Source organism: Epinephelus lanceolatus, chromosome 20, assembly GCF_041903045.1.
Source record: "Epinephelus lanceolatus isolate andai-2023 chromosome 20, ASM4190304v1, whole genome shotgun sequence".
Lineage (NCBI taxonomy): Eukaryota > Metazoa > Chordata > Actinopteri > Perciformes > Serranidae > Epinephelus > Epinephelus lanceolatus.
The window spans coordinates 6,103,104-6,118,345 of NC_135753.1; the positions used below are offsets into that span (position 1 = coordinate 6,103,104).

A 15,242-nucleotide genomic window follows, 5' to 3' on the forward strand; every position below is an offset into this window, starting at 1 on the left:
CATCACTATGGCTTAATGATCAACTCAGTCAATTAAAACAACCCGTCCTGTGTTAGGAGTGTATGTCGCTGACAGAAAGAAAGAAAGAAAAGGGAAAAAAAGATAGAAAAGCAGCGTACACCTCACATATTTATTTCTCACAGTTGCGCACACGTGTGGCTGGCATGCAGAAGCACCATCTGTGTGTCTGTGTGTCGAGGGTGCGAGCTGCAGCTTCAGCTGCTCACGTAAAGAGGCTGTGTAGCCCGGTGTGTTTTTTCGCTGATTCAGTTCTGCAGGTTCTCTGCTGGTACACTGGAGACGGGGATCAAGCAGTTTGTCTCACTCGGGATAGATTGTGCTTTTTTGGTTCATAGTTTATGATTGACGTGTGATTTTTATTCGCGTTTAGAGAGAATAAATTTCCGTTATAACGGAAACGTGGGCACAGTTATCTAACGTTATACAAAATACACAGACTAACTAACTAACTAACTAACTGATTGACTAACATAAACAACTGAAAATTGAAAAAAAAATTAGCTTGCACTGTTAGCTCCGGTAAGGGAAAGCATGAGGGAAAGCGGCTGACCGGAAGTCACGCACAAAAAAACGGAAGTTGATCACTATTTACTTCCGTGTTTGAAAATAAGGTGGATAAGATGAATAACTTAACTTTTAACTTTACTTTTGATTGTAAGATGGTATTATTTTAATTTTGACTTTACCTAGATTTTGAGGTGGTATTACTTTACTTTGAAGGTTTTAAGGCAAATTACTTTTAAGATGGAATGACCTTTACCTTTGACTTTACTTTTTAGATTTAAAGATGGATTTGTTTTTACTTTTACTGTAATTTTTTAAGGTGGCATTACTTAACTTGTTGCTTTAGTTTTTAGATTTTAAAGTGGTATTACTTTACTTTGAACTTTGCTCTTAAGATTTTAAGGTGGTATTATTTTACTTGCAAGTTTGTCTAAGATCATTTACTTTACTTTTAAGATGGAATTACTTGACCTGTAAGATTTTAAGGTGGTATTACTTTAGTTTTGGGGTGGAATTACTAAAGTTTTGACTCAACTGTTTGGATTTAAGGACGGAATTATTTTAATTTTAAGGTGGAATTACTGTACTTTTAAGGTGGTATTGCTTTACTGTTAAGGTTTTAAGATCAATAACCTTACTTTTAAGATAGAATTGCTTTATTGTTTTTAACTTAGTTTGAAGATTTCAAGATTGAATTATTTTACTTTATAGGTTTTCCAGTGTAATTACTTTACTTTTGACTTTACTTTTAAGATATTTAGATGGAATTACCTTACTTTTTCCAAATTATAAATGTAGTCTGACTAAGTAACTAAGTGTAACTTTACTTTTAATGATTATTAATCATGTAACATGGACATACTTGTCAGCTGTTTTATATTTATACGCTGGACTCCCTTTAAAAATAAGTAAGAAACGATTTTTTACTTTTTTTGAAAGACAATTTTACCCATATGACTACAGTGCAGTTTTATTTACAGTTAGAGGTGGGTGGAAACATGATTAGTTATTTTTATTTATAAACAAATAGTTATTTCCCAAAAATATTTAGTTATCAGACAGGAACTACATTATTTTTTTAAGGCATTTGAACATAAAACGATTAATCTCTTTAGTTTTGAAGGCACTGTTGTTTCACTAAACATGATGTTTTGGTTTTGCAGAAATGTATACATAATTTAATAAGTTCTCATTCTAATAAAATTTAGAAGCCTTCGTGGCCTCATTAAGTGTGAAAACTAAATCCTGACTTTTCCAGCTCCTCTATAGAATTACCACCCCCTCCACCCCTAAAGACTGACGGTTAACATCCTAGCGTCCTCCCCAAAGCTCGCGATATCTCCCTCCGTCCCCGCTCCGTCTTCCTCTTAAAACTCGCGATAGGTACGTTGAGCCGTCTTTTCACTGACTGCAGCGCGGATGGTTTCTTATCTTTTAGCACCTTAAACTCTATGTGAAATGATAAAACAGACGTTTGAAGCGCGTTTTGGTACAGAGTGATCCGGCTGAGAGGAAAGACAGTAACTTTTTCTGGTATGGTACAGTGATGGAGTGGAGTTAAAGTTGCGGATAAATCAACTTTAAAGTGATATTTTTAGATGATAACTTGCCTAAAGTTACATTATAACTCTTGTAAGTGTGTCATGTAGTCACTGAGGGTGGATCTTTGTTGCGCAAAGTGGTAACAGATATATAAAAGTAAGAAAAAATGCTGGAGCTTTTGATGAAATGCGATCGTTTTATTTTCCTTTAGGATGATCAACAAAGTGGGTTTACTTTTTCCTCCATCGCTGCTGCCGGGGTCGTTACAGAGAGGACAGGAGAAGTAATGCGGTAACGTGTATCTGTGCGTAAAGACAGAGATGCTTGGTGGCCACGTCCCCTTGGAGACTGGAGAGACAACACGTGATGAGCTTTACTTATCAGGTTTAGAGGGAGAGAGACACTGAGACACGCCGAGGCAGAGAGAGAGAACACGGTCGGGAGCCCGGGGAGGAATTAAAAAAAAGAAAACTACTAAACATTTTTCCTCTCGACGACTCTTTTCCTCGAGTCTTTTTGCTCTTTTTTTCCTCCGGGAGAGGAGAGAGGAAAAGCACAGGAGGAGGAGGAGGTGGAGGAGGGAGGGGAGGAGGAGGAGGGAGGAGGAGAAGCCGGAGTAAAGTTTGTCCAAGTTTGCACATCCCTTCGGAAACGCCATTTTGATTCCTCTCCTCTCCGGAGCAAGTTTGCAGCCTCTCTTTCTTTCTCCCTTCTTTTTATTTCTTCATCTCCCCTTCATCATCCACCATCACCGCCGTTCATCATCATCATCATCGCCCCCCACCACCATCATCATCCTCGCCACGATGTCTCGGCGCAAGCAGCCCAACCCCAACAAAGTCAAGCGTAAGTCTGCTTCTTTTTTTTACCCTCTCCATCGTTACATTTTGGTGCTCTTCTTCCTTCGTGTGCTCGCTATGATCGATGTTTGACATGTTGGGGAAAGTTTGGACTCTTTGGAGCTGTTAAAGTAAAGTTTGAGTTGAGATGTGGACACGGGGAGGGAGGGAGAAGAGTTTTTCTCTCTCCTCTCCGTGTTGCTTCCTAGTTTGATGCGCATCCAAGCGGTGGAATTCAACCCCAGGTCTCTTCCTCATTCAGCTAATTATCGCAAACGACTTGTTTTGTGACTTTTATGTTGCAACTTTATCCCCCCGCGTGCACGTTTCGGGGCTGTTATGTGGTGTTTTTTGCCCTCGCGGGGGAGGGTGGCAGGAGAGGGGGGGTGGGGGGTTCAAAGTCTGCTCGCCGCCGGAGTCGAGCATCCATATCTCGGTTGCACTTTGGTCGGAGACTCGCTGCTAGTGGCCATGTGTAAAGCTACCAGACACCAGCAACAAGCTGGAAGCAACCAGCAGAGGCGCTTCCTGCTTGCGCTTTCAAAATAAAACCACCTGTTGATGAGCCGAGAAATTTAGCGTTTATCTACTGAGTGAGTGACTTTGAGTGACCTTGTTGTGCATTAACTTGATGTTTATCCGAGATGATATCTGATAGTGCATGTTTTTAGAAATGTAGAGCATATGCAGAAAATGATACAGGGAGTTTGATTCTTGTGGGACATGTTCCTTTGTGGTTAGCTAATACAAAACCATATCTTTCCAGAGGAGCAGCTGCTTTATAATGCACCAGCAAAATAATTTATAATGAATAAAAGTCAACAATAAGATGTAAAAACAAATGTGTACAATGCAAGAAACTAGTAGATGGTTTCCCCACCATGGTTATCATCACTTCACGTGTGTACAGACTGTTGTGAAATGGTTATTTATTGTCTTAATAATTGCAGTGCACATGAATAAACACTGGTGTAGATAAAATGCTAATTGCCTTCTGTTAGCTTAGAAAAAACTTGATTAAATAAATGATTGGATAAATTAAATAAAGTGTGGAAAATAAATAGAAAATAGAATAGAAAAAACAAATCGCTGTAGTCAGAATGCTAACTTTTATCTGTCAGCTTAGGACAAAAGTCCTTAAACAGACTAATAAATATTGCTACATTTCATTTATTTGTTGTTATTTGTGATTGAGTTTATATTCACATTGTTTGTATAGTTTGATTCACATTGTTTTTTTTTTACAACTTATATATTGAAATTGTGGAACAAACATACCATATGTAACAATAATGCACCCAGTACATTTTGAACAAAATTAATGAAAGACGTAAATATATTCAGGGAAGTTCAGGAAAACTATTAATACAAGTTAAGTAAAATTTAAATATATGGATAAACAGATATATAAATAAATATTGCAGTAGCCAAAATGCTAGTTATTACCTGGTGGCTTGGGCAATTGTTATAAAATCAGTCAAAAAAGGATCATTTGCTGATTTAAGTACATAAATTTTTGTCTTACTAATTTGTATTTGTCAATTCAAGCCTACCTAGACCAAAACGTTATGGTTAAAAAAGTTAAATTTGGCGTTTTAATCCTAAAATTCAAAACTGAGGCCTCAGTTTTATTTTGAAGGGCAAGTTGCCCCGTTTCCGCTCGCGTTCTGGCTGACCGCCGTGAGCTCGACGCCGCTGCTGTGACCTTGCACAGATACATTTAGCCACAAACAGACCCTTGTTCATTTATAAACTGCGTCAACGAGGCAACGAGCTGGTTCAACATCGCCCGGTTGCTCGACGTGTGTCAAGTTTAGTTGCCGTTTGGCGACTTTACTCCGTGTTTCGGAGACTTTTTTTCCGCCGTCTCCGGTTACGCGCAGCCAGCAGCAGCAGCAGCACCGACGTGACGCCTGTTGCATCCTCCTCCTCCTCCTCCTCCTCCCCCCCGCCTTAGCCTCTCTTCTCTCTCTTTCGACATCATCCGCCGCGTTAACTTCCATTTTAAACATCAGCTCATTCTGACACGTGAGGCTGTTTTCAGCCTCAAACTTGCGACTTTATTTTCAATCTATGATCAAAATCTGGTTTACTGACAAGCAGGTTTTCACATACAAGGAGTTTGTTTTGCATTATGGCTGCATACCATTAACATATTAAGAGAAATCGACATTAGTATGTAACACTTTATGTTTTTGTTGTTATTTATTCCCCCCTTGGTATTAGTATACAAAAATAACTGAACTGCTTAAAAGTTATTCAGTCCTTCACTACACTACCTTTGAATGAGCACAAATTCAGCCATACACATTTATAAAAGAACCCTTAAAATAAACTTCTTTCACATGAAAAATATCTTTTTTAAAATAACTGCTTCAAAAGATGTTCTACTACATATAATACATCATAATTCCCTCTCTAATATCTGTTTTATATTATTATATTAAATGCCAACAAATTTCTCCCTGAAACAGTCATATATACTCAAGTTTCCTGTCATAAATAAATTTTACGAGATTACATTTGAACACATCATGAACATGTTATAATTTACCTTTGCAAAAAGTCATTTGTACTGAGGAGAGCTGAACATGTAACTCAATGCAGCCTCCAACAGCAGTAAGTTCTGGTCACCAGGGTTGCAGCGGTGTTTTGGTTTCAAGGTATATCGTTATTAAAAAATTGACAGTTATCATACTGTGTACATTATTTTGTATATGACAGGGATACTCAAACTGCTCTGCTCAGGGGCCACATTTTCCAGGGGGCAGGGGCCCGTTAGTAATAAACTTTACTAATTAAGAAGAATAAATGAATAAATAATTAGACACGATTTGTTGTTCATATTGTAGCATTATCAGGAAAACAATAGGGTGTGTCCTCTGACGTGTCAATAGGGAGTTTACTGCATCCTTTCATCCCAACGACATCCTGGTGAAGATCTCACATGTTGTTTTTCCCATGATGACGGTATGCTATTAGTTTCTAGCCCTGTTTTTTAGCCTTCGTAAAATTGTTGTGACATAACAGAAAATGTAAGTTATATTAACAGTGCAATTGCATTTGCAGACAACATGGATGTAGTATGTTGCTTTATACACGTGAGGTAGTTAGATTTGACAATATATACAGTGTGTTTATATTCATATTGACAGTAATGATATTAACTTTGTGTATAAACTGTCAAAATATATAATTTACAGGTGGATGTCTGGTGTTGTTCCTCTTTTAGTTGGTATGTTTCTGTCTGTACATTGAGAGCAATGCAGAAATTCCTTCCATATGTTCACACATACTCAGTCTGTAAAGGTGATTCAGATTTTAAGCAGCTCCTTAGCGTCGTCGTCTTTTTTTTTTCTCCTCGGCGGAGGATGCTGGAGCTGTTGATTATAATAATGTAGTTTTACTGTGCAACAGAGACTTTGTTATCAGTTCTGCGGGTCAATGATTGATGGATGGGGTTTGGTTTGGAGAGGAGATGATGAGTTGTTTCTCCGCTCTGTCTCAGAGGTTGAACTGGTTAGATAATGGTTGCTAAGGTACTCTCTCTCTGTGTTAGCCTCAGGTCTCTCTACCTCCCTGCTGAGGAACTTTAACCAAGTTTAACTTAGAAAATCCTCCTGACATTCATTATGTTTTAGACTTTTTAGTGCATTTGTAGTCATCAATAGAGAGTTCATAGTAACTTTGAACCCCACAGTATCCTAAAGCAGGGATTTGAAATGTATTAATATGGCAGTTTAATGGTGGTCTATGGTGAATTAAGCATGCTTAAGGCAGTTTTTATTCATGTGTTTAGACTTCTATTTTATAACAGGAACTTTTAGTGACGTTTGGGGACATCATTGTGACTGTACCAAGCTCTGATATTTTATGTTGCTCCCACAGCACTTCTATAGGAATGTTAAGTGTATTTATGACATAAGTCTTAGACTTATAATGGGAGTTAAGGGTAAATTATGCATGCCTTATGGTAGTTTTTATAGTGTATTATCAAAACAGGGACTTTAAGTGTGACTGTAGTCAGTAATAGTGTGGTCATAGTAACTTTGAACCCTTCAGTATCTATATTAAGGAGTTTGAAGTGAATTTATGGCAGTTAATGTGAGTCTATGGTAAATTTAGCATGCTTTAAGACAGTTTTTACTAATATAATATCAAAACAGGGACTTTAGGTGCATTTGTAGTCATCAGTAGTGAGTTTATAGTAACTTTGAACCCTACAGTATTGATATATAGGAGTTTGAAGTGTTTTTATGGCAGTTAAATGGGAGTTAATGGTAACTTTAGCATGCTTTAAGGCAAGTTTTACTTTTAGGTTTGTTCTTTAATATTAAACCAGGGACTTGAAGTGCATTTGTAGTAATTTTCAGTGAGTTATTGAATCTTTGAATGCCACAGTATCGGTATACATGGGGTTGAAGTGTATTAATGGGAGTTAATGGTAAATATAGTATGCTTGATGGCAATTTTTACTCTTCTAATGAAAAAACAGGGACTTATGTGCATTTTGGGAACATCCTTGTGATTGCACCTCACTTCGTGGTATCTATTGCTCCTTTAACACTCCCACAGGAGTTTTGCATTTATGTATTATACGTGAATCATTATATGTACATCTGTCCTTGCATTTTTACGTATTTAAAAAAAAAAAGTTCCTATATTGTGTGTGCTTCTGCAAAAGGCCCTGCAAGGACAAATAAAGTGTTTTGAATTGAATTGAAATTGAATCTAAGGGGACTTTAAGGCCCTTAAATATTGTGATGTTTCTATAAGGATTTCAAGTGTATTTTTTCTGCATGATGGTGACTTTATCATGACTTTATGGTATCTGCAACTCATTAACTTCCATAGCGCTCTTAAGAACCTGTTTGCACCAAATAGCGGGTTTATTGTGACTTTATCATGCTCTTTGTATTTTTTCATAACTTCAAATGTGTTTGTGACCCTCTATCCTGCCTTTGTGGACAAACATATTTTAACTTTAAATTTCATGCTAAAACTTTAATATTTGGATTTATGTTGTGTATATATGCAGCTCAGGAATATGTTTGTAGTACTTATGTGGTGTTGTACCTCTTATATTCTTTGAGTATTTCCACAGTATAGTGCATATTTTATCCACAACAGAGAATGTGGCATTCTACTACTAGGCTAGGTCTATATCATGTTTTCTGGTGGCATATGCTGCTCAATAGAGAGGGTGTAGCTGCTTTATGGTACTTTTTTCTTGTTGTACGGTCATGTTAATATCCTTAAAGTAACTTGTTGCATCCTTAGCGCTTACTGGTGGCAGCCGCTTCCTGCTATGTATCTAAATGACGCAGCTCCTGCAGCCTGTTGGATGTTTTTGCAGATGAAGTTGGAGTTTTTCTAAGATGATAAACCATATCTTCTTGCTGTTTTTGGTCCTCTCCTCCTCCTGACAGAAGAGGAGGAGGAGGTAGGAGGAGGAGAGATCCGGATGAGCAGTTAGCATTCCATTACGAAATTCAACACTGAGGCCGAGCTGGGCCCTCGGCGACAGGCGCAGATCTCTCTCTCTCTCATGGAGAGACGCTTTCTCGCTCAGGGGGAAATTATAACTCGCCCTTCCACTCCTCAACTCCTCATTTCATGGTTTTTAAATGGAGATGTGTGTGTGCTGAGTGTGTGAGGAAGGGAGGGAGGGAGGAAAGGAGGAATGAATCAAAACATCAAAGTGAAAATCTGCTGAATTCCTCTGGAGCTTCAGCGCTAAAGCGTCTTCCATCTTTGTGTCGTGGCAACAGGAAAGGATGCTGTGAATATATAATGTGCGTGTGTCTGTGAGACCCTCCATACTTCACATTAACCCTCTAAACGCTCCACTTTGTAGCTCTGGTTCATTCACAAAATGACAACAAAAATGGCTGTTTGTTGTGTTTTTGTCAAAGCTTATTCTTCTTCTGTGGTAGAGGACATTTTAAAATGCTGACAGCTGATGATGTAGTCGATGATGTGTCCTGCTCACTCACTCACTCACTCACACACACACACGCACACAAAGAGTGTCTTGTGTGCAACGGGGCATCCTCCATTGTGAGTGCTTGCTTTTTTTTTGTGGGAACTGAAGCCACACACACGCACACACACATAGAGATACTTGCACACACCCACACAATGACACACACACACACACACAGCCTGCAGTTACAGTCATGTAAAGGCATGATGTAGCGTGAAGGGAGGGATGCTTGTTTTTCTGTACAGGTGATAAAAGGCGGAGAAGGAGTGAATCTTACTGACTGTGACTTCACTTCCTTGTTGTGTCACATCATCACTGATTCTTAATGTAAAAGTCATGTTGAGTGTAGTCTGATGCATTCATATTTTAATTAACTTTAAGTTTTTAAGTGTAAGTGTTGTGTTCTGTAGTGTGCTGATGATTAATCACTGACAAATCTCCTCTGTCAGTTTGCTCATGTGTGTTGCCTGAAACACCATAAAGAGGAATAAGATACCATGAAATAAGTTCTTTACTTTAAAGACAAAATGCAGTTATTCTCAGTCTTAAAAATGCATAATTAGAAAAATGTTCAGGTTGAATATAATTTCAACACAGCTTATGAAATTACAACTACTACTTTTTTTTTAAGAAATGAAAACTTAACTGCTCTGTTGCAAGTTACCCAGTCACCAGAATAAAGTTGCCATTGTACATTTTTGCAAACCATGGATACATTTCATTTGCGTGTTATTATGAAGGGGATATGTTGGAACTTAATGTTTAATGATGCTGTGGTTAATGTGTGGTTATGTTTAGGCACAAAACCACATGGTTAGGGTTAGGAAACGATCATATTTTGGCTGAAAGTACCTGGTTTTGGAGGTACAATCCCCACTGTAAAAGGAGCAGTAAAAAAAAACAACTACTTTTCATGGCACTGTCACCAGTGGAAGATAACAAGTCGCTAAAAAAGGCATGTTTGGGGCGTCGGTAGCGTAGTGGATAATGCCGGTGCCCCATGCATTGAGGTGATGCCTCGCTGCAGCAGTCCTAGGTTAGACTCCGGCTTGCAACCCTTTGCTGCATGTCAACCCCCGCTCTCTCTCTCACCCCATTTTACTCTGTCATGTTCATTAAAGGCAAAAAGCCCAAAAAATAATCTTTAAAAAAAAAAAAAGAAAAGAAAAAAGGCATGTTCAGTGCCTTTAAAGCTGACAGACACAGAAATGACTCACTAAATTACAACCAGTTTGGTTTGTTGGTCTTGAACGGTGGTCTGCAGCTTGACAGACATCTCACCTAGGTGACACGCCAACCAGCATCCCCTCCACCTTGTTTGAAACATAGACTGTAAAAATAATGGATGAAGCCACTGTGACAATACCCACTGGTTTGTAGACTCATCCAATCATTTTGGTTGTGACCATCCATCTTTTCTTTTTTTTCTTTTTTTTTTTTTTTTTTGCACCAACTTCTTTCTTGGCTTCATCTTTCAGTCCTGAAGGTTACCGCTTGGTATGAAACTTACAAATGTTTTATTTAGTTTGCTCAGTCTGAAGAAGGGCACCTGTGGCCCGAAACGTCACTCCAGGATGGTGGAATAAATGCACCTAAAGGAAGCTGAAGTGTGCAGACTTTTCTTTGTCTTTTCAGTTTTATTCATTTAGTCCAGCACCTTTTTCATTTTTTGGATGTGCGCGGCTGCTCTGTTTGTATTTATTTAGTTTTCAGAAATGTACAATGCCAACATTTTATTCTGGCGACTGGGCTGTTGTAAGAGATGAGTCTGAAAAATCATGTAATTGGCTAAATGAGTTTATTTTTTTTTAATTTTTGGACAGTTGTTATATTTACCTTAATTTCAGCGTAAATTACTAAAGAGAAATACATAAAATAAATTATAGCCTGTACAAAATGTGTATAAAGACAGTGAAAAAACAATTTAAACATTATGTTTGTCCCACTTTTAGGAAATACTGAAACACTCTTTAACACATTGACAACATTTTGATGAAATTAGAGATGTCAGTTTTGGTTCATTTTGCTTTCAATAGCCAAATACCCATTAACCGATAACTTACTGGTTAATTTTTAAGAAAAAAAAGCAAAAAGTTCTGAAAAAACAAGAGGTCTTTCCTTTTAGTCTGGTGCTCCGTTGACTTAATGAGCTTGTGCACTACATTTCAAAGTGATATCCATGTATAAGTGGTGAACTTGTAATGTTTGGTGATGTAAATGTTTTGCCTTTTTATTTTCTGTTTACTTTGATGACAGATAGCAGACTAGCTGAGTTAACATGCATTAACATGGTGCCCCCATAGTCTCCACTGTTTAGCTAAGGTTAGCATTGGTCTGCAGTGCTCACCACCCAGGTTGGGTGGGAGCTTACATTAGCTGGCTAGCGATTACTGCTGGTAAAACCATCGTTGCAGCGGGACATGCTGTAGCAGAAAACATTGTGCCCACCCTGCGCTCTCTCCCCAGCTTGCCCCGGTGAGTAAACGGCTTCATTTTGTGTTGCACAACCCCCTAAGCATTTTGAAAACATGTTAGCACCAGTGCTAATTGTGCTACAGTGCTAACAGTGATGCTGAAGGGGGTTGAGATGGCTTCATCAGCAGTAACTGCTAAATGAGAGCGCCATTGGCTAGCACCCACCTAACCTAGGTGGCACACAGTGCAGTAAACTGAAGAGTAGCAAAATGAACCTATAGACCGACATGTGTAAACCCTCAAAAATATTCTTGTCTAACAGATGAACAGTTAACTGTTGACATCCCTAGTTGAAATCACCACCTTTTAATGTTAATAATTCATTTATTTATTTGTGGATTTTATTGTATTATGTCTCGTTATTAACTGAAGCTCTGTCAGTGTTTACAAAGTTGGTTCAGTTGAATATCTTCAGTTTTCCCTATAATAAAATGTACAGACATACATAGTTTGAGTAGGCCTACTAAAGATAATCACAGTAAACAGAAGAGTCGTAAATAAAATGAGTGAAAGTCCAAACAAAAAGAAGAGATTTTTATTATTTTATTATTAAAATTAGAGCAAAACACAACTTTTATTATAATCCCTAATACCAGTATTTGTGTTATCAGTGTTAGATAATTGCTGTGTGTGTGTGTGTGTGTGTGTGTGTGTGTTTGTGTTTTAACAGCATGAGTGAATGAGTTAGTTAGGCCTAATGGGGAGTTTCAGTGGGATGTTTGTGTCCACAGAGACTGAAGTGAAGCAGCTAATTAAAAGCTCTCCATCCTCCCTCTGAGACTGTTGTCTCCACATTAACCTCCGTTTATCACTCACACACACACTCCTCTCTATTGATTCCCACAGTTTCACTCACATGACGAGCCCTATTAGTTGAGTAGTTAACAGACGACTCAAAACGACAACCTGACAACCCTCTTTTGTCTCCTTTCATCTGCTTTAGTTTCTTTGACTTTTTGTCATCCTGCTGTTTTGAAAAGCTCTCATTTGGGATTTAACAGGTTAAATAAATATGTTTAAATTGCACTTATGGTCCTGAGTGAGAAAACCAAACTTTTCCTGCTTTCCTCTGTTGCACGATGTTTATGTCTTCTTCATTGTTCCATCTCAGGATGCAAACAAGCCTCATTCACTTCCACTGTAGGGCTACAACTAATATCATTCCCCAGCTGATTTTGTTTAATCAGTTACATCAAAATCATCAGAATGTGCAACTTATTTTTTCTTTTCCCCAAACTTTAATAAAGGGCTGTGATTAAGAATTACCTTCATCGTTGATTAATTTGCAGATTATCCTCTCCAGTAATTGATTTTTTTTTTTTTGTGTAAAATGTCAGAAAATGGTGAAAAATGCATGTCACAGTGTCCCAGAGTTAATGGTGATGTCTTCAAATTACTTTTATTGTTTCACAAATGGTCCCAAAACCAAATAGACTCAATTTCCTGTCAAATAAATTGAAAATAACCAGCTAATATTCACATTTGACTGACTGGAAGCATTGAAATGGAATTATTTTTGCTAATCAATCATTAGTTGTCAGTCAGTTTTATGTTAATGAACATGTTGTTGTTGGCATGTCCTGGTTTCCATGTCACTGTGGATTGCCACACAATACGGAGTTACATGTTTGTGCATTCGTGAGGTTTTTTAAGGCAACACGAACTCACCATCAGCTCCACGGAGGGGCTGATGTTACCACCTCTCTCTTTCTCCTCCTCCTGGTGTCTCTGTACCAGACCTCTATTTATAGACCCGCCTTTTTTAGATAAGATTATGTTCCATCCCCTGACCGGCCAGCTGACAGGAGGAGGAAGAGGAGGAGGGGTTAACATACAGTGTAGAAAGGTGTGGAGAGGAGGAGCAGCAGGAGGAGATGGGGTGAAAGTTGACTTCAGAAACACAAAGTGGAATCTGTAAGACTCACCTAACATGTTAGAAAATAACATTTTACTATGAAGCAGAAAGAGAATTTAAGACATCAGCATGCCACTAAAAGATATAGCAGCAGTACACGTTTTTTTTTTTTTTAACAGTGATTTAAAATGAGAAGTTTTAAGCATTTTAACGTTGCTCTTAATGCTTTAAAATGTGACTTTAAATCATGACTTTTGAATCACTTAATGTGACTTCTTAGATAATAACCTGACTTTAACCTTTAAATTTTACTTCTAAGGTATTAAAACATGACTTTAGGTATTAAAATGTGACGTCAAAACAATAAAACATGTTTTAAGTTTTAAGATTTGCTGCTTTTCTTTGTCTTATTTGACAGAATAAGTTAAGTGTCTTTACTTCTGAGTTGAAGACATTACCCTGGGTTCTTGGGAACTGTGACTGGTAGTCAGTTGAGCGTACTGATGGTGTAAAACACAGAGCAGTCATCAAGGCGGAGGAACAACTAGTGTCTGATGTGGGTGGGGGATGTTGGTAACAGTGTGGATGTAGACGGAGAGGTGTGGAGGAGGATAAAGGGTGGGGGATGGGTGGGAGTTGGTGGGTGGGGCAGTTTTAAAACAGTTTTTGTTAAATGACTAATAATTGATAACTGTTAGGAAACATGCTGAGTTGTACAAGATATTATGTATGGTCATTTTAACCGGAAGCAGTGTTGTAAACATTCCTCATGGCTGCAGAATTCAGTGAGTCAGTGTTTCAATTGATTTCATCAGAAAGATGCTCGCTGTGACTGAAGATGTGCAGGTGAGTCACAGATGGAGCAGACTTGTTGGACGTGTGTAGCAGCTGGTTTGTGGTTGATAAATGATACATCTGCGCATTGTGTTCAGGGACAGGGAAAAAGGATAATGCTTCATCCTTTCAGGCCAGAAAATGACAAACATTAACCATTTCTACTAACATTTAACTCTAAGAGCAACATGGGACACTGAAACCTTTCCTTCAGTAGGAGCGACACTTTTCTGCCTCCAACACAAGACTATTCAGAAAAATATTGTTTTTTTAAAAAATTGATAATTTGCAGATTAGATTTTGTAGCTAGCGGGTTAGCATGTTTACTGCAATCTGATAACTATGTATGTACTATGTACATGTATGTACTATGTGTTTGCATGAATATTTATTATGGATATAATGTCATGAAGGAAGTTACTTTGCTAGAAGTCTTGTCTTTCTTAAAGTCAAGTCTTTGTTTCTTTTAAAACTTTAAAACGTCATGATTCTCATAAGTTCTGCAGAAGTTGCAGAAACTCCACTGAAATTCAGCAGTGGGGACACTAATGTGCCACCAGGACATGACTTCATTCACATTCAGTCGTGTGCAGATTAGCACCTTTGTAGTTACAGTTTTGTCTGAAAACCCAGTAATATTCAGTTTAATGTAAGAAAATCAGAACATATTTACATCTCAGAGAGTGAAACCAGCTAATTTCTCCCATCTTTACTTAAAAAACGACTGTAATTGATTAGAGTCTGATGTCAACAACAAATAACAACAGTGTTCTTCATGAAAACCAGCTGACGGCAGTGATGTGAACACAGCAGATTGTAATATTTACTCACTCTAACTATAGCGTATCCACTGCTATATAAAGACAGTGGTGTGTGTGTGTGTGTGTGTGTGTGTGTGTGTGTGTGTGTGTGTATATATATAACTGAGCTGTCTCTCCCCTAAATTTAAACCCAGCGAGGAGACCACAGCCAGTTCTGGTGGGCTCAGAGTGTGTGTTAGTGTGTGTGTGATAGTGTGTGTGTATGGGAGGAGGCCCATCAGACGACATGCAAAACTCACTGTGAGTGTGTGTGTGTGTGTGTCCTACTTTAGCCTATTCATCCCACGTCTCACATTACAGCTCATCCTCTTCTGTCTCTCAGTCAGGACTCAGTGTTCAGGTTTGAGCGTTCACAAAGAAATCAG

At 38.2% G+C, this 15,242-nt stretch overlaps 1 protein-coding gene across 4 annotated transcripts in view; it reads left to right on the forward strand.

Annotated features, from left to right (window-relative positions):
* The first annotated feature begins 2,017 nt into the window (after nt 1-2,017).
* The window catches only part of rreb1a (ras responsive element binding protein 1a), a 98,558-nt gene continuing 85,333 nt past the window's right edge, over nt 2,018-15,242 (forward strand). For all 4 annotated transcript variants that reach the window (XM_033638962.2, XM_033638963.2, XM_033638960.2 and 1 more), the window contains exons 1-2: nt 2,018-2,110; nt 2,279-2,913. Coding sequence is in view for 2 of the 4 variants with exons in the window: in XM_033638960.2 (XP_033494851.2) it covers nt 2,874-2,913 (40 nt within the window). In the remaining 2 variants the exon portion in view is untranslated. The remainder of the gene's footprint in view (nt 2,111-2,278; nt 2,914-15,242) is intronic.